Source organism: Erpetoichthys calabaricus, chromosome 4 (assembly GCF_900747795.2).
Source record: "Erpetoichthys calabaricus chromosome 4, fErpCal1.3, whole genome shotgun sequence".
NCBI lineage: Eukaryota > Metazoa > Chordata > Cladistia > Polypteriformes > Polypteridae > Erpetoichthys > Erpetoichthys calabaricus.
In genome coordinates this window covers 11,244,180-11,271,371 of record NC_041397.2, presented here as the reverse complement: position 1 = coordinate 11,271,371, position 27,192 = coordinate 11,244,180, and the positions used below count along the sequence as shown (strand labels likewise).

Genomic DNA, 27,192 nt, shown 5'->3' with positions numbered 1-27,192 from the left:
TTATATACTGACCTTGAATATGTTTGATATGACTTCTGTGCTGCCATGACCTTTATCTTCATCATCATCAACATAATCTTACAATCGTACATTACCCAGAGCAAAGATGATCTCCTTCAAAGTGCTTATGTAACATTAGATGGCTGACACCACTCTCGAGCCACAGATATGCTGCATGACCAGACGGATGCAACTGTTCTCTGCAATGGGTAGAAACTGATCTCTTAAACCATCTGAACATGGGTAAAAGAGAGTTTGTTGCCATTGTGACACTTCTCAACATTTAACTCCATGTTATACTTCTGGTTTCCCATGTATTTGTTATACATTTTGGAGTAAACAGCTTTGGCCACAAATTATCTATGAAATCAATCTCTGCATTATAGTATGTCACTTCATCACCCGTGTAATGATGGTTACATGGATAAAAGATATGTTTCCCTTACAGAAATGAGTTGTGAAATAAAGCCGATTGTTTTGCTTAACACAAAACACTGTAGTTCTGCTAGTGATCTGTATGTATAAATTATACTTAACATGGCTTTTGTTTTCTTTTCATCAGGGCCAAAAGGCACTTCAGGGTCAGTCGGATATAAGGGGGAGACGGGAGATCGTGGCTTTCCTGGATCTAAAGGTAAATGATTCTCTAGTTTACATAATATTGTGAACTTAACTACTTGGTTGTAATTAACCATCAATAAAGAATTCAACTCTTTTTTTCCCTTTAAAAATTAATATTTTGTAGAAATTAATATCTCCTTGTGTTCTATGTGTGCTGTCATTCCCTTATTGAACAGTTATGTTTGGTGTGGACAGGGTATAATTTATCAATCGAAATGCTGAAGCATATAATTTTACAAACTTGAATAAGTTGGAAGGAATGTGTGGCTTATTCTATTGAAATCTGTAAGAATTCACATACTGTAGCACAGCATGGAACTCATCAAATCACAACTATTTTATAATAAATAATTAAATTCAACTTATTATCATAAAGCACAATTTAAACTATGTCTTCCAAAACTATAGTAATACTATAACAAAAAAGTACAAACCGTAGTGAAAAAAAATATATATATATATATATCTGGCGCCACTATATATATACTGTGTACTGTACTGTATACTATACCATACCACAAGGGGGCACCAGAGAGCCCAAAACCTCAGACACAGCAATACAGCACACACCATAAGAATAAAATAAAGGATTGTCCTCCCCCAATAGCACCCTCTTTCAGCCTGTAGGGACTCCAGAACTCCATCTCTCCATCTCCCAAGCACCCCTGCAGTTGTCCTAGCTGGATTACCATATGATGACCACCCGCAACTGGCATATGGGGGATGGACCAGCTCCCAAGTCTCGGCTTTCGCTTGTCCATTTACTAAAACGTACTGGCTGGGTACAAATTAATTTCTTTGTCCCGCTGGCAAATTTGTTTTTTGTCAACATATGATACATCCTTCCATTATCCAACCCGCTATATCCTAACTACAGGGTCATGGAGGTCTGCTGGAGCCAGTCCCAGCCAACACAGGGCGCACATATGATATAGTACCTGCCAAACAATACAAAGAGTACATGATGTGTGTTTTGCCCTAATTGGGGGTCATCTGGTGTACGCACCTTTTCTTTCCCTTACGGGGATCAAACCTTAGACGTCAGCGTCTGAGGCGAAGCCTCTGACATTGCGCTACGGCAGCTGAATCACTTACTTGACAGGGTGAAGATCAGCGCATTACATTCATAGGCCTGAATCGTAATCTGATTATTTGGGTGGTCACCCACAAAGTAGCGCTTGTGCATGGTCGGCCATTTGGCAAACATCCATCACATCCTCTCAGTTGTGAGAAGCAGATCATTGATATGTGATACAGTACCTGCCAAATAATACAAAGAGTACACGACACACGCTTCACTTCAGGCACTGATGTCCGAGGTTAGATCCCCATAAGGGGAAGACAAATGTGTGTACACCTGATAAGCTCCAATTAGGGTGAAACATAGATTGCAATTCAGACCTATGAATATATATGTACTGCGGTGGGCTGGTGCCCTGCCCAAGGTTTGTTTCCTGCCTTGCGCCCTGTGTTGGCTGGGATTGGCTCCAGCAGACCCCCATGACCCTGTATTTAGGATATAGCGGGTTGGATGATGGATGGATGGATGAATATATATGTATATATATATTTTGAATTTCCCCTTGGGATTAATAAAGTATCTATCTATCTATCTATCTATCTATCTATCTATCTATCTATCTATCTATCTATCTATCTATCTATCTATCTATCTATCTATCTATCTATCTATCTATCTATCTATCTATCTATCTATCTATCTATACTGTGTATATAGAGCAAGAATTCAACAAAGGGAGAAAATACATCATGCATCTTAAAATAGTCTTTTATTCCTTAGCTTTCAACACCTATCAGATGTCATCATTTCAAAGGAAAACGTTTAGACATATAGGAATCAAAGGCAATATATAGCAGATCAGTAGGTGGGTGTGTGGGGGGGTGGATTAGTAAGGTGGGGTTCAGATGGTGTTGTTCCTAAAGTCTTTTTATTATTTTGATGTTCTTCTTTGTAAGCCTGCATATGCTTGGTTAATGTCCAAGTATCTGTTAATGACATTTTCATTTGATAGCCACGATTCCACTGGCACTCTTAGTATTTGCCCAGAATCTTACTTGCACCGTGTCCCAGTTAAACGTGTGTCCAGTTGAACAGACACTTGGACATGAACCCAGCAGACCAAAACTACACACAGTGGCCTAGTTGAGGCTTCACAAGTTTATTATACTGTATTCTTTAATCATAGTCCTATTTTGACTTGTACTTTACACATCATGCCATGTAATCAAAAATCCTCTTTGTTTTTTAAATGCTTCTGTACACTGTGTGGATGTGGACAGTTATTAAGTCCACTATGACTCCTAGGTGATTCTTATAATGTATATTTTTAGGCCCATTTTCCTTTCATACCCCTTATTGTTCCCTTAACATTTATACTTTCCAGGTGTAGCACATTACATTTATTTACTGTACATTAAATGTCATCTGCCATTAGTCTCCCCAAATCACAATTCTGTCCAGCTTCAACAGTAATGATTTAGCTGATTCTAGTTTATCTGAAATTCTGCTGAATGTGGTATCGTCTATATAAACTGCTCAAAAAATTAAAGAAACACTTTGAAAACATATCAGATCTCAATGGGAAAAAAATCATACTGGATATCTATACTGATATGGACTGGGTAATGTGTTAGGAATGAAAGGATGCTGCATTGTTTGATGGAAATGAAAATTATCAACTCACAGAGGGCTGAATTCAAAGACACCCCGAAAATCAAAGGGAAAAAATGATGCGGCAGGCAGTCAAGTCCTTTTTGCCGAAATTTCATTCCATCAACTCCAAATCGTACTCAGTAGTTTGTATGGCCCCCACATGCTTGTTTGCATGCCTGACAATGTCCTAATGAGATGACGGATGATGTCCTGGGGAATCTCCTCCCAGACCTGGACCAGGGCATTACTGAGCTTCTGGACAGTCTGAGGTGTAACCTGGCGACGTCGGATGTACCGAAACATAATGACCCAAAGGTGTTCTATTGGATTTAGGTCAGGCGAGCGTGGGGGCCACTCAATCGTATCAATTCCTTCATCCTCTAGGAACTGCCTGCATACTCTTACCACATGACGCTGGGCATTGTTGTGCACCAGGAGGAACCCAGGAGCCACTGCACCAGCATAGGGTCTAACAATGGGTCCAAGGATTTCATCCCGATACTAATGGCAGTCAAGGTGCCGTTGTCTAGCCTGTAGAGGACTGTGCGTCCCTCCATGGATATGTCTCCCCAGGTGTACCATAATAATAATAATAAATTTTATTTATATTGCACCACTGATCCACCACCAAACCAGTCATGCTGAATGATATTATAGGCAGCATAACGTTCTCCATGGCTTCTCCAGACCCTTTCACGTCTGTCACATGTGCACAGGGTGAACCTGCTCTCATCTGTGAAAAGCACAGGGCGTCAGTGGTGGACCTGCCAATTCTGGTATTCTAAGGCAAATGCCAATCGAGCTCTATGATGCCGGGCAGTGAGCACAGGGCCCACTAGAGGACATCAGGCCCTCAGGCCACTCTCATGATGTCTGTTTCTGATGGTCAGAGTCATTCACACCAGTGGCCTGCTGGAGGTCATTTTGGAGGGCTCTGGCAGTGCTCATCCTGTTCCTCCTTGCCCAAAGGAGCAGATACCGGTCCTACTGGTGGGTTAAGGACCTTCTACAGCTCTGCCCAGCTCTCCTAGAGTAACTGCCTGTCTCCTGGAATCTCCTCTATGCCCTTGAGACTGTGCATGGAGACACTGCAAACCTTCTGGCAATGGCACATATTGATGTGCCATCCTGGAGAAGTTGGACTACCTGTGCAACCTCTGTAGGGTCCTGGTGTCGCCTCATGCTACCAGTAGTGACACTGACCGTAGCCAAATACAAAACTACTGAAAAACAGTCAGAAAAGATGAGGAGGGAAAAGTGTCAGTGGCCTCCACCTGTTAAACCATTCCTGTTTTGGGGGTCATCTCATTGTTGCCCCTCTAGTGCACCAGTTGTTAATTTCATTAACACCAAAGCAGCGGAAACTGATTAACAAACTCCATCTGCTACTTAACTGACCAAATCAATCGCCCAGAAGTTTCATTGACTTAATGCTATACTCTGATTAAAAAGTGTTCCTTTAATTGTTTTGAACAGTATATTATATATATACAGTATATATATATATATATATATATATATATATATATATATATATATACTGTATGTATGTATGTATATATATATATATATATATATATATATATATATATACTGTATATATATATATATATATATATATATATATATATATATATATATATATATATATATATATATATATATATATATATATATATATATATATATATATATATACAGTACTAGAAGCAGCAGCACTGATCCCTGAGCATCCCTATTAGCATCACTTAAGTCTAACAAAGGCCTTTTTACCATAATCTTTAGCCTCTGGTGCTTACGCCAATTTTGCACATATCTGTGCACTTTTCTTTGATCTGTCCCTTGTTTTAAACAGACATTTTGCTAATCTGGGAGTATCATTTGGAAGTAGAAAGAAAAGTAAACTCAGGAGGTGAAGTGCATACCATAAACATGTTATATTCCTGTTTCAATCATGCCAGTGAATGACTAATATATAGAAACACTGTTTTAAGGACAAGAATGTCAGCCTTTCTGTATATGCATTAGACAAGATTACAGACAACACTTAAAGCATATCACTGTCACAAACATCCACTACTAGCAAAAAAAAAATGGAAGTAATTTGCCATTTGAAATATATTGCACTTGAATCAGTTTAATGTGTGCTAAAGATAAATATTACTGAGCAGTTCTCTAATAATAGTAAAGCTGATGTAAAATTGATATGTTGCTGCATAGTCTGCCTAAATGATTGCACTGAATGTAGACAACAGTGCACTTTCCAAGAAAATATGCAATCATCATTGAGAATAGGTTAAGAAAAGATCAAGAAAGCTGCCCAAATAAGGGTTATTTTTGTAGAAGACAATTACTTTACAAAGATTTATTATATAAGCTACATACCATAGGATTTGTGCAAAACAGTAGCACATGTGTTCTTTGTATCACTTGTGTCTAGTAAGTAGATTTTCAAAGTAAGCTTGGTTATCACACACCAGATACTTGTTTTTAATTAGACTTATTTTTTAAGCCTATGCAGCACTATCTTGTGTGTACATGCAGAAATCATCATTATCTTTGGAGATGGTCATCAGGGTACACACTTGTCTTTGTTACATACTATGTATTAAGGTTTCAGGAGCTTTGTTAGTGAATGCTTTTGCTGGCCAATAGTGTATATGTTACCTTTTTTACTGACTGCTCATCACAGTCTCAAATCACATAGAATGTGTTTCTATATAAGAGGAGACTCTTTAGACAGTCTGAATGTTTAGAATATGTTCCCTGTTTTCCTTTGTGTATTTGGCTTATCATCCTTGCAGTCTTTGTGTGACTCGTATCTTCATGAGATCTTTCACAGAAATTAAATTTTTGTTACATTTGAACTGTATTTTTAATCTGATTAATAGTGTCATTGGTTTCTCCCTTACAGGTGTTGTTGGTTCCCCTGGGCCACCTGGACCAACTATTATTATTAAAGGTGACATTGGTCTGCCTGGTCCTCAGGGCCCACAAGGTCTACCAGGATCGCAAGGTTTTCCAGGTCTTAAAGGAACACAAGGTAGCTAAAAAAGGAGGATGCATTTGATCTGTTTCATTGTTCTTTAAGTAAATATCTGGACTTTCACTTTGATTCCCACTCACCTAGCACCATAAATCTAATTGAAATCTGTGATACCATCTTGTTTTGTAGTTGATAAAGAAATAATTGAATTTTGTGCGGAACTGTATGCTAAATTCTTCAGTTGGATATGGAGTAATGTTATGTAGACTGTTTACTACTAAAGAATATCATTGCAATATGTACATTTTAGCATACTCACAAAACCTAATTCACAGGGGTGCCTGGAGCTGGTGGTCGACCAGGAGAGGATGGAATCCCTGGATTTGATGGGCTACATGGAGCTAAAGGAGAACCTGGACCAGTAGGCCCCATAGGTTTGTACTAGAAAAAAAAGACATATTTAGAGAGTTGTACAGAATAGCATTTTGGGTTGGTGTTTATTAGGTCTGAAAATGAATGTAGAACAGTAGCACTTTGTGAGCATAACATGTGCTGTGCAAACAACAAAACATATTATAGGTTACAAAATGTGTAATACCTTCACAAGAATTTGGGTCGTATTTCAAACGACAGGATTCATAGATTCATGCATTTTAACAGTTTACTGCATTCCTGACTGTCCTTTGTAAGTTATGCGTACTACCTCTCTCTAGTTGAAGATGTTCAAATATAACAACTTTTTTTTGAGGTTTCATGATTTCACTGTGTGTGATATTGCACTCTTGTAATTGGGTGGTAGTCAGCCTACGTGTTCATTTAATTACTTGACTGTGGCATAGGGCTTAAGTGAAATGAATGCAGAAATACATATCTTCTATAGAACCACAACACAAAAGTTTTTAATGAGAAATATATAAAACTGTATTATGATCCTGACGGATTTGCTGACTGCAGGATTTATGTCAAGCTGTTTGTTATACAACTCTGATTTCATTAACATGTGATTTAAGACATGCCCTCAAGTGCTTAGGTCTGCTTCCAATATGTGTGGAGTGTGTTTGTTATCCCAGGTGACTTCCAAAGGCTTGCTCACAGGCTTGTTAGTTAGACTGAATTGTGTGAACCTCAAATTAGAATCAAGTGGCTACCTGTCACCCATTGCTGAAAAGAAAAAAAATATTAATGTTAATCAGAACTAATGATGCTATTTCTACTTACTTACATAAATTAAATAGAAAGGGTTTGTTAAATGTGTGAACAATATCAACTTCCTTGCATTTTTATATTGTTATTTGAATTTTGTTTTTATAAGTAATAGGTAGTATTAACCACCTGAATTAAATTGGCCATTCAATTTGATTAAGGCTGAGTTTCTTTATGTCGCTTGTATATGTGTATTTTTATTGAACAGGTGATTTTCCTGACATGCTGTAAGGTACTTTGGTGTCTTTGAATTATTTTGGAGTGATGATGTCCCCTCTAGGACAAGTTTGCTGTGTCACCTCAGACTAGTGTTGTTCTGTATTACCATTATATATTTTTACTTTTTTCTACCATATCACCTCTATATGTGTAATAGAACCTCTTGGGTTCAAGGTCACAAAGAAGATGAGGTTTGAGTAGTAGATCTCACAATGAAAAGAAGGTAGCTTTGACACAAAAAAGCAGTCATATAGTCAGAATGGGCCATGACAAACCAAATACAAAGAACTAGACAAAATACAACTTGAAGTATACAAAATGCATATTCAGAAGTATTATGTAATATTGTAGAATTGCTGGTGTATGGTGTAGTGGCTAAGGCACTATAAGGCTGCCAGTTCAATCCTTGCCAAAGACTCAGTTTGCAACCATAAGAAAGTTACTTAACTTGTCTGCGCTCCAAGTATAAAAATACCTGCAAATAGCTGCAATGTATCCTGATCTTGTAAGTCACCTTGGATAAAGCCAATTGAAATTTTTCAATATTTTTTTAGATTTACTCCAAACTATGGAAATCAGATGTAGGGGAAAAATCAAGAACTTTGTCAGAGCACAGGCTAAAAGTTTAAATATCAAAAAAGACTAAAGAAAACTACAGCACCAAAACCAGAAATGAAGGTCATAATCAAAGACCTGGCAATTTCCTTTTGACTCTCCTACAGCAAAGTTTGTTTTAGTCGGATACAACACAAGGATACAAAAGCTGTGCAATTCCATCTTTTGTAGGTGGGACAAGATGACTTAAATTATCACACAGCCTCCATTTTACATGACCGGCAATAGGCATAGCAATAGAAAACAATATTTCATGCAAAATTATTACTAAATGATGGCGAACATCTAAATACAGAATACAAAATTATATTGTCATAGCAATAATGTTACAATAAACAAGTAATAAACAATATATTAATCATACTGTATTTCAAAAAATGCAACCAAGCAACTTCCAGTAAACCATAACACAAATTCATAGCTTCAGATGTGGTGCGATGAGTACAGGTAATGCATTTTGAAAAACATTTTATACAACGGATGTTTGAATTTTCTATTTTTAATCTGATGTGGGTGCTATGGATTATTTATCTGTTTATCAATTATATATGAACCCATTCATAATTTATATTTACTTAATCCTTGTTCTGTTTATCATTTATTTTGTGTGTTGTATATACCTGTTGTAGGGTAGGTTGGGGAACATTCCATAAAATATGGAAGGTTCCTAATCTCTATACCTGTAGTGCATGGGCAGTCTCAGCATTAGCACACAACACAAAAAAAATACCATCAGCACAACATTTAGGGGCTGAAAAAGGGCAGGCTTGATTGGATTGTATTTTTAGCCAAGGCCATTACTTATGTACTTGTGTCTATGAAAACAAACAACAGATTTTATGAAACATTTTTCAAGCAACATGTTGGAGCATTTATGAGTAGACATCAACAATACCATGTAGTTGTGTTTAGCTGCTCAGTCATTTCTACATACAGTATATATAAAGCGATTAAACGTCCAGAGTCAGTACCCCAACGTAATGTTGTCCAGCATCCACAAGAGGGGGATATACAGGGGAAACAAGAAATGCAATGAAAGATGAATGTAAGGGCTAGCATATCTGGTGAAAAAAGGGCACAAGAAGCACAAAGAAACATGGCTGTAAGGGTTAGAATCTCCAGTGAATAAAGGCAATAAGACTTACAAAGAAAGAGGGGCGTAAGGGCTAGCATATCCAGTGAACAGATGTTTGTAAATGCACAACGCTATCAAAACAGACGGACTTCCCATTGTACCATTAAGTTAATTTCTGTAAGCTGGTGTTTGGCTGTGCTAGTATGTAATACTTTTGTTGTGACAGTATTAGAATTAAGCATAACATGTTAATAACCAAAAGATAGAAGCTGTATTCAACAGATACATAGCAGATGCTGCTGTATATACTAAATGGGAGACATACAAGAAACTGTGTCATGTTGTGTTATTATAATATATGTATGCTAGGGGGCTTTGCCATCTGCTCCCTTCACTCGCCAACCCCCGGGCCAGCATTACACGCAGGCCACTTTGCAGTTCTGCCTCTTGCGTATGGGGATGCGGATGTATACTATAAACAGATTATTTTAATGGAATCGTTACATATGCATAATAGAACTAACTATTTTACATTAGAGCAAATAATTAACTATATTGAAAAATAGTAAAACATAATCATTAGAAAGTAAATTATGTTTCATGTTGCATTAGAGTTTTTCATTGCGTTATACAATTTCATCCTGTTTGGCTTTGAAATTAACAAGCAAATATTTTTTAAACATACATTTTTACTGTAAAACTTCAAATTTAAAATTTTTTAAATTAAATTTTCGTCAATATCGTATTGAGTTTTGATTTTGTGTTTGGACTTTCATCGTGACAATGCAACATATAACTCCCCGTGAGAGAATTTCGTTTCTATCTCTCTAATAAATAAACCGACTTTTTCGAATGTTTGTCTCTGATTTGTTAATTGTCATTGCAAAAGCTATTCTAACAGGAAACGGTTAACGTTTTAATACGAATGGCATATCAAGATCTCCTTTGTTTTCTAGTGTTATCCAGGGCAGATGTACTACATTACCTTTATGGGATACATTCTTCTTTCAACAGTAATTCAGGCGGTGGAAGACCGGATGGTGTTAACAGTTGTAGTTATTCTTTGGGATATTGTAAGGTGATGTTTTCATCTTCCGCATGTGCGGGACTTGAAAAAATCTCTTGGAAAAAGTCTCATCTCGTCTCAGGATTTTTTTTATATAATAGAGACATATGCATTTTCATGTGTGTATTTAACTGTAACCATGTGTCATATCTCACCTATTTCAGTTAGATTTGAGTCCAAGATTTGGTAATATTATTAAAGCATCTTGTAACCAAATACTGTAGTAGACAAAAAAGAATTGTTTACTGCTGACACTATATGTTTCAGATGTCCTGTTCCTATTAAGGTTTTGATACATTTTCACACAATTTTGAAATATATCATCATGTCAAGGCTGAAATTAAAATGCATTTTGTTTGTGGAGTTAAGGGTGGAAAAAGAGCTGAGAATCACTTGGATGCATAAAGTGTATTTTTATATTAAGCGCAGTTACTTTTTAGAATAAATAGTTGTAATGAATGACAATTTTAATGCCTGGTATCTTTTATACATGTACTGGTATATTATCCTTTATTTTTTGCCTTTTATTTTAGGACCAAGAGGAAATCAAGGTCCACCAGGGCCTGATGGACCCCCAGGCCCAGGAGGACCACCTGGACCTTCATCTATAGCACATGGCTTCTTAGTTACCAGACACAGTCAGACAATAGAACTGCCAGAATGTCCAATAGGAACAGTTCGCGTTTATGATGGCTACTCTCTGCTGTATGTGCAAGGCAATGAAAGAGCACATGGTCAGGATCTTGGTCAGTATCACTCTTGGACAGAAAGGTCCTGCTTTAAGACTCATTAACTGTTTACTAATTGATCATTTTTGTGTTGTTTTGCATATATTGTCTCATAAACTCTGTGTGTGTGTGTGTGCCTCTGAATGTCAGCAAGCTGCAAGATAAGCCTCTCAGCCTCTAGACAATGTAACACAGATTCTTCAAGAAGAATATCCAGTCCACTTTAAAGTGGCTAGAAAGTTTTACTTGCAGAAAGTACAGAGGAGTATTAATTACAGGGGGAAATGCAAATTAAAAAAATAAAAGGCCTTATAACCTTATATTCTAGCTACCCCACTGGATCAGGCTATGGAGAATAAATTAGTCCTTTAGGTAATCAGCTGGACTTAATCACCCACATGTAAACAGGGAGAAATACAGATTAAAAGGTAAAAGGCCTAAATCACCTTAACTACCCTGCAAAAAAGTACATTCTGGTCTCTTCAACTTCAAACCAGTTTAGATTTTGCATTACTGCTCATCCTAGCTCTTAAGGCATGCATGCAAAGCAGACAACAGCTGTGTACATGCATTTGTATGCTGAGGTTAAGCCCCTGGGCAATGTTGGAGCCAAACTCCTGGACCCACTAATCTACAGTGCCTTCTTAAATAGTGTGGTATTCAGAACCAATCCTAGGCTTCCTGCCATTTTCTGTGGGCTATTTACTGGGCATACTTACTACTAGTATTAAAACACATCTTGCTACCTGTATTAATTTAAAGTTCTTACAACATTTCATTCTGGGACACTGGCTGCATAAACTTGAGCTAGCACTCTTTCTTGACATTTGTTTAGCAATCCCTAAATTTGTAGGGTGGTGCAATTTATTTTTATGTTATTTAGTCTATGATGGATCATACATCTTATACCATTTGATTTCATTGAAAATAAGCGACGATATCAGAACATCTCTAATTTTAGAGGCAGAAGCCCAGCTGATGTCCTCTTTCAGACAGTGATCTTTACCACAAAATAATGAGAAGGAATGAAAAACTTCACATGTAATGGTGTATAATGATCGCTAGGTAGAACTAAATTCAGCCCAAACTGAAAACAACGTCTCCTGCATTCTGAAAATCCATGTCTGGATCATGGGTGGCAGAGCAGCAACTAGTGCAAGGCAATAACAAATGCAGGATTAGGCACCAGTCCATGCCAAGGCTCACTTATATTCAAACAAAATTCCTTTACAAGTGTCTGCCTTTTTGACACAAGCTTGTCAGATGTGACAAGAAAACCATAGTACCCAGAGAAAACCCCACACAGACACCAGGAAATTGTGCATACGCCACACAGATAGTGACCAAGTGTGAAATTTGAATAGAAAATGTTTTATCCTTAAGACAGAAGTGCTACTCTTTTGGTGTTTTCTATAAGTGTACCTTAGTCTAACATGTTCTTCCTTAAATTTGAAAAGGATTAATTTAAAAACTTATTTCTAGAATTGTGTTAGGTGGATTGGCAATGCTATGTTGACCCCATGTGTGTATGTGTGTGTGTGTGTGTGGTCACCTTACCATGGACTGATGCCCTATCCAGGGATTGCTCCTGCCTTGCACCCAATCCTTGCAGAAATAAGCCCCAGTTTCGCTTCAGCCCTTCTCTGGATAAGTGGATTCAGAGAATGGATGGATGAATGGATTATTTTTAGAATAGCCTTTTTTTGGTTTGGTATTTTTATATTCTAATTTTCAATTATTGTTTGTGATTTCCAGTCTTTCAGCTACTAATTATCTTACATGTGACAGCAGTTTGTATCTTGTTCTTCTGTTTTGCTTTATTTCTCTTTAGACCTTTACAGTTTCTGTATAATAAGCACTTTATAAATAAATAAATACAGCTCATCTTCTAGCCTCTCATTCTCAGAGTAGCAGTGATGCCTATTTCCTTTGTTTTGTTTTTGGCCCCAGGTACTGCTGGAAGCTGCCTCCGCAAGTTTAGTCCAATGCCATTTTTGTTCTGCAACATTAACAATGTTTGCAATTTTGCATCAAGAAATGACTACTCATATTGGCTATCATCTCCGGAACCAATGCCAATGAATATGGCACCAATAACTGGTGAAAACATCAAGCCATTTATCAGCAGGTAGGACAGCAGTGTTGCTCAATACACCATGCACCTTCCAAAATTTGTTACTTTGGGTATAAAATGTTCTACAGATACAGTGGCCTACAACTTCTTTAGCCACTTACAGTAGTACTTGTATTCTCATTTTTGTTCTTTTTTTTCCACTCACAATTTATAGTTTCCTAATTCACTAGTGTTCTACTACAATAGTGTATCTCTTAAATTAACTGTTAATGTATCAGACCCATTTTGCCTACCCACCTTGATTTTTATGTTGCCCATGGAATCTAGTGGTAACCTGGTATTGAAACAACCATGCTAGTCTGACAGTGATTTAGTCTTATTCCAAAAATCCTTCATTGGTCTTGATACTTAATCTAAAAAACTTTGCAAGAAAGTAATCCTTTGCCATGTGCTCTCAAGATATGGGGTTAATGAAAGCAATAAATGTACAACACAAAGTGTGCATTAGGTCAAAATGCAGAAAACTCAAGCACTTAGTGGTGTGAGATAAAATATCTTTACAAGGCTTCATGACACTCAGCTAGCAAAGTATTAAAGTTCCTGCTTCACCTGACTTTAAACAATTTATCAGTGGTCTTTTCATCTGAAATAAATTATTTAGGTGTCCTTCTTAGTTTTTTAATGTTTTTAGATTAATCCCCAAAAAGCATATTTATTATTTACTAAATATTGTGCCTATCAATGAGAATTTACATTTGTAGATGTATGTTAGTGTTCAGACTAATCATAACAGAGCACAAGAATGCAGCAAGTAAAGTGCAGCATTTGTGTTGTATAAAAAATCGTATTGTTCTTGATCACAGGTGTCAGTGAAATCACAAGTGAAAAGTGGCTGAATTTTTACTCCCATTAACGCTACCTTCTTGACATAGCACATGCCCTTTTTTTCTAGGTGCTCAGTCTGTGAAGCCCCAGCCATGGTGATTGCTGTGCACAGTCAGACTATCCAAATTCCTCCATGTCCATCTGGCTGGGATTCCTTGTGGATTGGATACTCCTTTGTTATGGTGTGTACTTATTCCTATGTCTTCTTCCTTATAAAGATTTAAGAAGTTACAAACTGTACAACATCTTTAATCCCGTATTTTATGAGGAAGCACTTAGAACTCTTCTGGCTTACAAGTATAAAACCTTTAGATTATATATACAGTTTGAAAAGGAATTCTGAGCAATCATTGTGCTAGAAAAAGATGTGCAGATTCTATGACCACTGCATGGTCTGATTGCATTTGATTTTAGATGCATTCCACAAATACCAAGTGGTTGTGTCTACATGTAGATCTAAGGGAGATTGTGCATCAAAAAATGCAAGTGGTTTTGAACAAAACTGGTAGCTGACACCAGATGTACTGCACAATGGTGTTTGAGTGCATTGAGAGTTCAAACCAACCGAAAAACTTTCAGTCGGTGGTAATCAATCTGAAACCGGTCCCTGATGGAAGTGGTCACTTGAAGCTGTCACGGCTTAATGCAGGATAACAGACAAGCTACTGTCTGCCACAGAGGTGTCAAAAGGGTAATATTAAAATGCATAACATTTTTGTGATCTAGTTTTTATTAAATAAATATCCAGTAAAAAGCAGTGCAAATCATCAGTCAACCATTGAAAACATCAAAGTGTGAATACCCACCATATTGCATCCCCAGTACCCACTTTACAGCCTAAAGTAACCAGAAGTAGTGAAAAAAAAGAATGAGATCTTAGTGGTCACAGAATGTATTAAAAAAAGAAAAGAAAACTATGCAAGCTCATCCATGACAATGTGTACAAGATGCAAACAGGACTGCCAATTTAAAATACTGGAGCTGACTTTAGCAGTAACTCTTGCAGAAGATGATTCAAGTAACATTAGGTTGAGAAAGGAGGATTTCCAAAAATGCAGGAATGGAAAATCAAGCGATTTCATACAATTGGCTAAGAATAACTATGTGCAAGTTGTGCCAAATGAGAACCGTACCTGCTGGAAAGAGGAAAGAAAAAGGAGAAAGGTCAAGGAGAACAAAGACTTGAGGAGTGAAAGGGATGTCACCAGAGAGGATAGATGAAAGAATCTGCAGCACAACTCACCAAAAGGCAGAGACTGTGGGCCATTCCCCAAACATAAAAGGGGTTCCAGGTGACTTGGAAAGAAAGGCCCATAGCAAATTTACAAAATTCAGTTTAAACTGTATTGATGATTAGGATTTTTAGAGGCAGAAATAATGTCATTAATAATCAGGCCTGATTGAAGAGAAGTAAACATTGGAAGACCACGGCCCCAGACTGATTGAATAGACAATGGCTTTTGGGCAGCTTTGCATTAAATGCCATACATTGCAGAAACTAGATAAAAGAATGAAAGCAAGTTAAAAAGTGTTTAAAGAAAGGAAATACAGAGATACCACAACAACTGACAACGCAGCAGAGCTGGAGACAGATGAAAACAAAGAAGGATGGAATAGCAGAATGTATAAAATGTTGTACTTTGTCACAGATGGTGCCTGGCAGCTATTAACCCAACTAGACTATACGGAAAAAAGAAGCAGTTACAGTGAGCTAAGAAATGCTGAATACTAGAAGAGAGCATCCACCAGATTCCTACTCATAAGAATGCTAGGATATGGTGATAACCACTTTGCCAGGAGTCATAAGAAAGTGCTGGAGGTGGTGGTGTAATACTGAGTGGTTGTGGTTTGTTTTCATTGCTACATTGTGATCCTTAGTACCAGGGACATACAAAGTATTCACTGTGCTGTTAATGCATTTTATTAAAACATTTTGCAACTAATCAGACCTAGATACTAAAAAGCATCCTCATAGCATAATGCTACCACCATCATGCTGCATAGTGGGATTGACGATCCAAAGCTGTTGTATTATGTTATAACAGTGGTAGACATAGTCCTGTAGTTTTTGTACTATAAGTATCAGTTTTGGACACACTGGACCATGGAATCATTTGTATTCTGTCTGTGTACCACCCAGAATTGTTGTTTGATGCGAGTTTTATTTCTGCCTCTCTACCCAGAATTTATTAAATAATTGTGGTTTTTTATTTCTCATAGTGTCTCGTATCAGGGCCAAGACTTTAATCCCTCAATATTCCATTGGCTTCTTGATGGACTCCCCAACAAGTGTTTTTGAGACCTTCATGGTCTATATTGACCCACACTAATGCCATATTTTGTTCATTTCATCATAGTGAAATTATCTTTTCTTCTGGGAATTCTCACTTTTTTAACTTTTAACATTTGGGCTTTTCCCAGATTTACCTTAAATGTTCCTTTCTGTTTATATTCTGTTTTTATTAGAAACTGTACTTCGGGGGTACAGTTAGGGGTACAATAGAACAAGGAATCAATAAATTCAGTTCTTTTCTAGCTTTATTTATAATTGTTTTTAGATTTTTAGATCCATTTAGATTTTTTTTCTCTTTGTCATTATTTAAATTGATTTGTACTGATTAATGACTTTAAAATCATTTTTGTTACACAGCAAAATATGAAAATGTCCAAGGATATGAATAGTTTTCGCAACCAGTGTACCAATTGGTTGCAGTTTTATAAATCACGTATAGGATATTGCATTGTAAAGCAGACAAAGTGTTGTATCTCACAGATATTCTTCTTTCTCAATTCTTGTGTAGCACACTAGTGCCGGTTCGGAGGGTTCGGGACAAGCTTTAGCCTCTCCTGGCTCCTGTCTGGAAGAGTTCCGCAGTGCTCCCTTTATTGAATGCCACGGCCGTGGGACATGCAACTTCTATGCAAATTCTTACAGCTTCTGGCTTGCAACTATTGACAACGGTGACATGTTCAGGTGGGCATGAAACAGAGTTTTAGACAGCTGTCCAGTACTCTGTATATGAAAAATAAAAACAGAAACAATGGAGGCTTGCATAATATCTCAAGATAAAAACCTTTTTTTAGCTAAATGGAACATAAAGTTGTAATAATAGTTTTTCCTATTCTGATTACTGCTTTAGGTAATATTTATTTAAAGGTCTTTCTACTGGTTTAGGCAATATGTATTTAAAGGTTTGGATTGGGGGCTGCGCAATGGGTAGCACAGATCAGGCATCCAAATATTATTCCCGTATCTGTGTGGGTTTTCGTCTGGGTTCTCTGGTATCTTCCTACATTCCCAAAGATGTGCAGGTAAGGTTAATTGGTGATTTCAAAATGGCCTGTGAATGTGTTTGCCTTGCAATGGACTGTCCAGAGCTGCATCCTATCTGAGATAGGCTCCAACTTACGATCTTAAATTGGCATAAGTGGGTTTGAAAGTGAGATGAGATGAGGTCTGCATTGGAATAACATTTTATGCTGTTGAATTTTATTAACAAGAAAAGAAATGTCATGTCACACTAAATTATAACACAAAAACACCTTCACATCATCAGAACTTCATAATGTGTGCTCATCAGTAAGAGCTTTGTTATATTGGTTGTGCAGTATCAGTGTACTGTAAAGACTGCTTTTGCATTGCTGGCCACAGCAACAGTCTTTGTGTCAGGAGTATGAGACGAGAGTTTAAAAGTTAGCTTTAGAGATTTGTGCTACTTGTGTGTTCTTTAGGATGTCAGAATGCAGGCTTTTCTTAAAGAGAGGGCAAGTGTGGACAGCAGCTGCAATTTTTTTTAAATAATGAACAAAACAAATAACATCCAAGAAGCACAGCTTTAATACCAGTTTGTTGTTCATTGTCTGTAAACAAATCTCATTTTATTTAGATGCTGATGTTTGCTCATTAATTAATTTCAGGGAAAGACAAGATGCACGGAAGGTCACAAGTGTTGAATACACTAGAAAGGGTATATGGAAAGAATTCATTTTTAATAAGTGTACCTTTGTCATCAGCAGCACAGTGGTTAGTGCTGCTGTTTAATAGATCTAATGTCCAAGGTTTTGATCCCATGCTCAGCTATTGCTTGTGTGAAATTTGCACATTCATCTTGTGTCTGCACAGGGTTTCTCCTTGGCATTTTTATTTTTCCTCTCACAACTTCAAAGATACACAGGTTAAGGTAATTAATAACTCTAAATTTCCCCATTTGAGTGTAATGTGTGCTTGAGTGATCCCTGAGATGGACTGGCACCTTGTCTTCCTGCTTTACAGGGATTGTGGTCAAAAAAGACTGTGGCCGCCCATGACTAAGGATTGGATTTAGAGAAGCTGAGAATGTTATGTAAACTTGTCAAGAATGCAAATTCTGCTACTCTTCTGATTCCCATTCAAACCAGATTGGATATTCCCTTCCCAATTCTTCACAAATCATTCTAATGTCATTATCTGTTGAGGAGTTGGGGTCCCATGGTTTGAAATTAATATCAAATTCAATTTCCATATTTATGGCAATTTTAAAACTTAATGTTTGTTATTTTTGCACACCGGTTTAGAAAAACCTGCCCATATTAGGACAGTTTTATTGCTTTATCATCAAGTGTGGTGCTTTAACATTCTCCATTTAAGAATTAAGTCACAAGAGTTACTTGTGCTTAAGCCACATTGTAACTTACTTTCCTCACCTGACACTTTAAGCATCCTTTTTTTACCTTTTTGATTGTACTGATCTCTCAACAAGATTCCTATAAATTTGTCCCCAGACAGTGACTTTCTAGTAATACCTGCATTCAAAGTTAAATGAGAGTAATTCTAAACAAAATGCTTCACCCAAAAAATTGTGCTGAGTCTTTCATTTTCTAAATCTGCTTTTATAGTGTAATATTTCAAAGTGACCAGTGCCTGTCACTGCAGCAACAGAAACAAAGCAGAAACAAACCCTAAATGTGAAAGTAGCACATTGCAGAGCACACCCACACACACATATGACCAATTAATGTGGCTAAACTAGCATTTGTTTAGACTGTGAGAACTGGCAGGAATGTTACATGAAGAACATGTCAACTTTACACAGAATCTACTCCAGCTATGGTGCTTTGAGCCAGGAGCTTTACGTCTGAAAAATATTTTATGCTATAAAAAATTTAGAATGCCAATGGCAAACAAGTAACCTTAACAAAAACTTATTGGCAGCAGAAGTGAGCAACTTCCCCATTAAAAATCGATGAAAACAGTTCCTTCTTGCAGATATTTTGACTAAAATGCATTTTCTAGAAATAGTCCAAATCTAAAATTTTCTTTAACAAAACAGTAGAAGTATTAGTTACTGTGTATTGGAATGATGAATATTTTTGAGTAATTAGATTCTTATAGGTTTCTTATCTGCTTTGGCTGATTTCATACTTTTCTTAGAGTGCTCCAGTTTCTTCCACATCACAAAGATATACAGGTTTGATAGACTGGCGACTCTAAATTAGCCCATCGTGACTGAATTTAAAGGCATTCACGAGTGTGTCCTGGAATGGAATGGCACTAGGTCCAGGGCTGATTCCTGCTTTTTGGCCAATTGTTCCAGAAAGAGATCTGGTTCTCTGGCACACTTTATTCTACTAAGTGGCTTTGAAAAAAAGTTTCAAAATACTAGAGTTTTAAAACTACTTTAAACTTTAAAGATTAATAATTAAAACTAAGAACACAATCAAAATGACCAAAATTGATTTTTCATTGGTCACCATGAAACATAGTTAGGGTATATAGTTTCTTGATCTGTAGCACTGTCCTCAGAAAACTCCATTATGCTGCTAACATTTCAATATTGGCCAATCCAGCTGAAATCAAAATGTATAAACATTACAATTCTCACATTTCTCACACTCTATGCCGTATCACTTGTAACATTTAGAAAAAGGCAGGGTCAGAATGAAAAGACAAAGTATTATTCCACTTGGCACAAAAAGATATGAAAATGTATTAAAACGAAGAGCAGAGCAGGCTCATGTTATCACTCTAGAGAATGGGCACACTCAGCTTAACCATTCTCTCAAAACAAACAAACATATCATTTAGGAATATAGTACATGGCAATTGAGTAATAAAGAAAGCACTGCAGTCTACAGACTACAAATGGCGTAAACCTAAAACAATCACTATAAATACACTTGATTGTTTATTTTGTCTTTCTTTGTGAGAGCCATCTCAAGATGTTTTTTTCGAGCAGTATAATTGTTCATGTCTCCCCAGTGTGCCACATTTGTCCACCACAAACATTGTTAAAAATGAATGACATAGTTATACAAAATTATCACAAGGAAGGGATCAGTGGGAGCACCCAAAGTAGCAAAATGGACAAAAAGAAAACCCAGATGTCAAAATAAGCCTTACTATATGGCTTTGGACCCTGTCTTTCTGGTGGGTGGCTCATCTGCTGACCAGCTGTCAACTAAATACTATGCCAAAAGCTCAAGTGCAATTTTTCTCAGTTATGTCTACATTTTTCTACTCCTTTTTACTTTCACACTACCTACGTACCACCATCACCTCTGGGCTTAAAGATCCTGTCTGCCCCAACTTGTACCACCTTGTCACATTTTAATGGCTATTGTAGCATTAGTCATCAAAACAAACCCTTATGGGACATTTTCACCTTCATTAATTGCTGTTTAATAGGGCTGTTATACCAAGAATGTCATAACACAGAAGAGGGCATTAAGTTACATTTTAACATAAAGTGGTTGTGTGTAATTTGGGACTCCGGTTTCCTCCCACAGTCCACAAAGACATGCAGGTTAGGTGCATTGGCGATCCTACATTGTCCCTAGTGTGTGCTTTGTGTGTGTGTGTGTGTGTGCGCCCTGCGGTGGGCTGGCACCCTGCCTGGGGTTTGTTTCCTGCCTTATGCCCTGTGTTGGCTGGGATTGGCTCCGGCAGACACCCGTGACCCTGTAGTTAGGATTTAGCAGGTTGGATAATGGGTGGGGGGTGGAATTTGGGGGAAAGATCTTAGATACTTCTGGAGCACAATAGTTTCAAGGTCAAACAAACTTCTCTTGTCCACTCAGAAGAAAGGTTGAACATACAGTGCATCCGGAAAGTATTCACAGCGCATCACTTTTTTCACATTTTGTGATGTTACAGCCTTATTCCAAAATGGATTAAATTCATTTTTTTCCTCAGAATTCTGCACACAACACCCCATAATAACAAAGTGAAAAAAGTTTACTTGAGGTTTTTGCAAATTTATTAAAAATAAAAAAACTGAGAAATCCCATGTCCATAAGTATTCACAGCCTTTGCTCAATACTTTGTCGATGCACCTTTGGCAGCAATTACAGCCTCAAGTCTTTTTGAATATGATGCCACAAGCTTGGCACACCTATCCTTGGCCAGTTTCGCCCATTCCTCTTTGCAGCACTTCTCAAGCTCCATCAGGTTGGATGGGAAGCGTTGGCGCACAGCCATTTTAAGATCTCAACAGAGATGTTCAATCGGATTCAAGTCTGGGCTCTGGCTGGGCCACTCAAGGACATTCACAGAGTTGTCCTGAAGCCACTCCTTTGATATCTTGGCGGTGTGTTTAGGGTCGTTGTCCTGCTGAAAGATGAACCGTCGCCCCAGTCTGAGGTCAAGAGCGCTCTGGAGCAGGTTTTCATCCAGGATGTCTCTGTACATTGCTGCAGTCATCTTTCCCTTTATCCTGACTAGTCTCCCAGTTCCTGCCGCTGAAAAACATCCCCACAGCATGATGCTGCCACCACCATGCTTCACTGTAGGGATGGTGCCAGGTTTCCTCCAAACGTGACGCCTGGCATTCACACCAAAGAGTTCAATCTTTGTCTCGTCAGACCAGAGAATTTTCTTTCTCATGGTCTGAGAGTCCTTCAGGTGCCTTTTGGCAAACTCCAGGTGGGCTGCCATGTACCTTTTACTAAGGAGTGGCTTCCGTCTGGCCACTCTACCATACAGGCCTGATTGGTGGATTGCTGCAGAAATGGTTGTCCTTCTGGAAGGCTCTCCTCTCTCCACAGAGGACCTCTGGAGCTCTGACAGAGTGACCATCGGGTTCTTGGTCACCTCCCTGACTAAGGCCCTTCTCCCCCGATCGCTCAGTTTAGATGGCCGGCCAGCTCTAAGAAGAGTCCTGGTGGTTTTGAACTTCTTCCACTTACGGATGATGGAGGCCATTGTACTCATTGGGACCTTCAAAGCAGCAGAAATTTTTCTGTAACCTTCCCCAGATATGTGCCTTGAGACAATCCTGTCTCGGAGGTCTACAGACAATTCCTTTGACTTCATGCTTGGTTTGTGCTCTGACATGAACTGTCAACTGTGTGACCTTATATAGACAGGTGTGTGCCTTTCCAAATCATGTCCAACCAACTGAATTTACCACAGGTGGACTCCAATTAAGCTGCAGAAACATCTCAAGGATGATCAGGGGAAACAGGATGCACCTGAGCTCAATTTCAAGCTCCATGGCAAAGGCTGTGAATACTTATGTACATGTGCTTTCTCAATTTTTTTATTTTTAATAAATTTGCAAAAATCTCAAGTAAACTTTTTTCACGTCGTCATTATGGGGTGTTATATGTAGAATTCTGAGGAAAAAAATGAATTTAATCCATTTTGGAATAAGGCTGTAACATAACAAACTGTGGAGAAAGTGATGCGCTGTGAATACTTTCCGGATGCACTGTACTTAGTGGTTGTCAACCCACATTACATCTACAGAAGGTTCCCGATTAACGCTGTGCCTAGAACAAACTCAGATGGGTGAGGTACCGCTACACAAGAAGCAAAGCTGAACTCTGGTCCTCCTGAAAAAACACAAATTGTATTAGATTCATTTTTTGCTTCAGGACAGTATCAATATAGATAAATGCCATATAAATCAAAAGTTATTTATTATGTGACGATTTTTCTTTCATGTGTTTATTTTCTGAAATCTCTAATTCCAATACAGGACCACAGGGGCCCTGAAGCAATCATAAAAGCATAGGGACCAAGAAATGAGATGTCAGTCTATTACAAAATATGCTCACTTATCCCAGGGCATTTTAGAATCACCAGTCAGCCTAAGCACATCGTGCCAGTACTAAGAGATTAATCAAAAGTAACACTCCTTTGACATGTCTACCTTGTTTAATTCCTTGTGGTCATTGCTCTCATTTCAGGAAGCCCAACCCAGCAACGCTGAAAGCCGGAGACTTAAGAACTCACGTAAGCCGATGCCATGTATGCATGAAGAGAATGAGGGGAACATAACATTGCTTCTGGGCCTCTTCAGCTTCTAAGCAGACTCTTTCTCAACTGTGGTGCTATTTGTAAGAGTTCCCAGAGTACCTCACCGTAACATGAGAGATGTGCGGACACACTGCAGAATGACAGCAGTGCACGCTGCCTTCTTGAGATGTGTGGAAACTTCATTCGTATTTTTTTTCAGTATCCTGAATGGCACTTTGTTTACTTACTGCACTGATTATACTCTTAAGCAAATGTGTCTGAACTACGTAAAGGTGCCGCCAAGTATGCTGCCAAGCCTTCTGAGCTTTCCTGTTTTGTACCTTTTGATATCCAGTAAGTGTTACTTTTTGCCGATGCCACTTAACTGCAAATTACAGATATAAATAATTTATATGAAAGGTGTACTAATGTCTAGAGGCTGCAAGTTACAGCTGGGCCGGAATCCACTCGGGGGGGATGGGGGGGCTAAGGTTTACTTCATTCCTACTCACATTCTACTAGCATAATGTTGATAAGTAAGTTATTATATGACAGACAGTCTTAAATGGCTTAAAGGAATTATCTTGGACATCCACAACCAGACTTTTATGCTGAATGATGTGTCTTTGAATCTCAGAAGGATCTGAGTTCCATATACTTTGTGTTTTTCTCTAAAGTGGCCAGTTGTGATTCTTCACTGGCCTGTAACATTCAGCCTGCAGCTGCCCACATTGGTGTGTCCGATACTGATACTAGTATTAGATGGCACTGCTTTCATTCTGTGTCCTAGTAAAACACATTGGACAGAGCAGAGCAGTTGTGTGCAGCTGAATCAAAATACACAGCTGGGGGGGGGGGTGTGTGGGGGGGTCATCCCACGCTGGTGCTGCATTTCCTGACCCCCTCTCAGGCCTATTCTGGGGTCTCCATACATTCCGTCTGGCTCCCTATGCTGCCTAAGGGCTCGTGGTCTGATCCACCCTGCTCTCCTCCTACAAGACAGGAAGAGACGCTTTTGAGACCACAGGGTTTGAATCCAAATGTGTGTACTACTGTGGCGATACTAATGGACCAGCTTATTTATTGTCTTTCTTTCACAAGAAGCTCCACCAGCAAATAATCTAAATGCCAAAGTCTAAATGTAAAGCAGCCTCTCTGGTTAATCTCCTTATGAATTTATTTTATGTTGATCACAAAAGTTTTTATCTAACTGAAATAAAAATGTCTTCTGTTATCTTTCAGCCTTTTCAGCACAACCACTTCATTCATTAATGTTTTTAATAAAAGGATTTGTACAAAACGCTGAGGCCTATGTGTCATGTGTTGGAACATGGCAGTAACACATCACAGCCGCTAGAGGGTGCTGAGCTCACACAAATGGAGTACATGGTTCCCATAGTCCATCATTTTTTTTTGTTGTGAAGTAAACAACAAGCATAGAAGCTGGTGCAAGATGCCAGAGCCTTTAATTATGACTGACCCTAATAACCCCTTTATCCTTACGCTGCATTTGTACCAAGAATTTAAAGCAAAAAGCTGTAAGTTTGTGTTCTTTCCCATGTGATTTGTGGCCTCAAGTGACATTAGCATTAGGGCTTGCATAATTTTCATTGTTCTATCTTGAGTGCTTTTCTGGTTATACAAGGCTGTGATTTTCTGAATCTGGATGTGCTGAGTTATTAGACATAACAGTAAATACAACAGGGTGTCACTATTGAATTTAGCGTAATGTCAAGTAACCCTGACAACAGGAGTTAAAAGTGTCAATAAGACACAATCACTATCTTTAAGCAGCCTGGAAAAGACATGTCCATGGCACAGGTGGGACGTCTCTCTAGTAGCATAGGGAAAATAAATTTGCAAATTTTTCTGAAAACATGTTTTCATTTTGTCATTGGTGGTTATTGAGCATAGGCCAAGGAGCAAAAATGGCAACTTTATCCATTTAAAATTAAATCTACAGCATAATAAAGTGTGCATAAGGTGAAGTGGTCGGAATACTTTCTGATTCCATTGTATCAGCCTTTTGAGTTGGACTTTGGATGCCTAGGGTGAGGCCTAATCCAGTGAGCCCGGACCTGAGTTTGATACAGGTCAGGCCTTTTGTGTAGATTTTTGAAGGCCTTTTCCCCTTTTTTATGCTTTTTATTTTTATTGTTAACTAGTAAATCAATGCAGATCCACGAACCTAGAATCAAATGCAAATAAAAACAAAATTAAAGATAAGGAGCCTTTGATACTTGTTATGTTTTGTAAATAGATATTTCTTTCATGCTCTCGGTTGATATTTGCAGTTTTGGTTATTCTCGAATTGGCTGTGAACAATTACATAGGAATATTACTGGCGCTTCTTGAACAATCGCAGAAACTTGCTGACAACGTGCAAGACAAAATTATATAAACGATACTAAAAGTGATTTGTATTACATAAAATCATAAATATTAGTGTTATTTAATATTGTTAGTGTAACTGCATACTATATTGTTAATATTAAGTTATTTTTGGTAAAAGAAGAACTTTAGTATCTATGCCAGCTACCTTCTACCTTCATTGCTACCTTCCACCTTAACTACTTCCAAGTTATTCAGCAGATCCAGATATCTCCTCCCAGCTGATTCACACTTCTCTCTCTCTGTCTCACTCACACACTCTCATTTCTACCGGAAACCCCCATAGAGTGCTAGCCGTACTTCTCAGCTCTCGTGCTTTTCAAGCTGACGCTCACTCGCTCACTTCTCAATTCCCTTTCTCCGGCCCCTTTCCTTTTTATCCATGAGGCCAACTCCAGCTGACACCATGCACTGGTTAACGAGCTGGGTAAGTAAAAAAATTAAAAGGTATTAATTAATCAAATGACAAAAATACAGTCATACGAAAAAGTTTGGGAACCCTTCTTAATTCTTTGGATTTTTGTTTCTCATTGGCTGAGCTTTCAAAGTAGCAACTTCCTTTTAATATCTGACATGCCTTATGGACACAGTAGGATTTCAGCAGTGACATTAAGTTTATTGGATTAACACAAAATATGCAATATGCATCATAACAAAATTAGACAGGTGCATAAATGTGGGCACCCCAACAGAGATATGACATCAATTCTTAGCTGAGCTTCCTTTTGCTAATCTAACAGCCTCTAGATGCTGTCCTCCTATAGCCTTTGATGAGTGTCTGGATTCTGGATGGAGGTATTGTTGACCATTCTTCATACAAAATCTCTCCAGTTCAGTTCAATTTGATGGACAGCCTGCTTCAAATCATCCCATAGATTTTCGATGACATCAAGTCAGGGGACTGTGACGGCCATTCCAGAACATTCTACTTCTCCCTCTGCATGAATGCCTTTGTAGATTTCCAACTGTGTTTTGGGTCATTGTCTTGTTGGAATATCCAACCCCTGCGTAACTTCAACTTTGTGACTGATGCTTGAACATTATCCTGAAGAATTTGTTGATATTGGGTTGAATTCATCAACCCTCGACTTTAACAAGGGCTCCAGTCCCTGAACTAGCCACACAGCCCCACAGCATGATGGAACCTCCACCAAATTTGACTGTAGGTAGCAGGTGTTTTTCTTGGACTGCGGTGTTCTTCTTCCGCCATGCAAAGTGCTTTTTGTTCTGACCAAATAACTCAATTCTTGTCTCATCAGTCCAAAGCACTTTGTTCCAAAATGAATCTGGCTTGTCTAAATGAGCATTGGCATACAACAAGCAACTCTGTTTGTGGCATGAGTGCAGAAAGGGCTTCTTTCTCATCACCCTGCCATACAGATGTTCTTTGTGCAAATTGTGTTGAATTGTAGAATGATGTACAGATACACCATCTGCA

At 38.1% G+C, this 27,192-nt stretch overlaps 1 protein-coding gene across 2 annotated transcripts in view; it reads left to right on the top strand.

Annotated features, from left to right (window-relative positions):
* Nucleotides 1–24,663, top strand: part of col4a1 (collagen, type IV, alpha 1) — a 273,407-nt gene extending 248,744 nt beyond the window's left edge. For both annotated transcript variants that reach the window (XM_028799211.2, XM_051926307.1), the window contains 8 exons: nt 563–634; nt 6,210–6,338; nt 6,617–6,715; nt 10,993–11,205; nt 13,138–13,315; nt 14,214–14,328; nt 16,948–17,120; nt 23,315–24,663. In XM_028799211.2, coding sequence (XP_028655044.1) covers nt 563–634; nt 6,210–6,338; nt 6,617–6,715; nt 10,993–11,205; nt 13,138–13,315; nt 14,214–14,328; nt 16,948–17,120; nt 23,315–23,405 — 1,070 coding nt within the window. In that variant the 3' untranslated portion in view covers nt 23,406–24,663. The remainder of the gene's footprint in view (nt 1–562; nt 635–6,209; nt 6,339–6,616; nt 6,716–10,992; nt 11,206–13,137; nt 13,316–14,213; nt 14,329–16,947; nt 17,121–23,314) is intronic.
* Nucleotides 24,664–27,192: the final 2,529 nt, after the last annotated feature.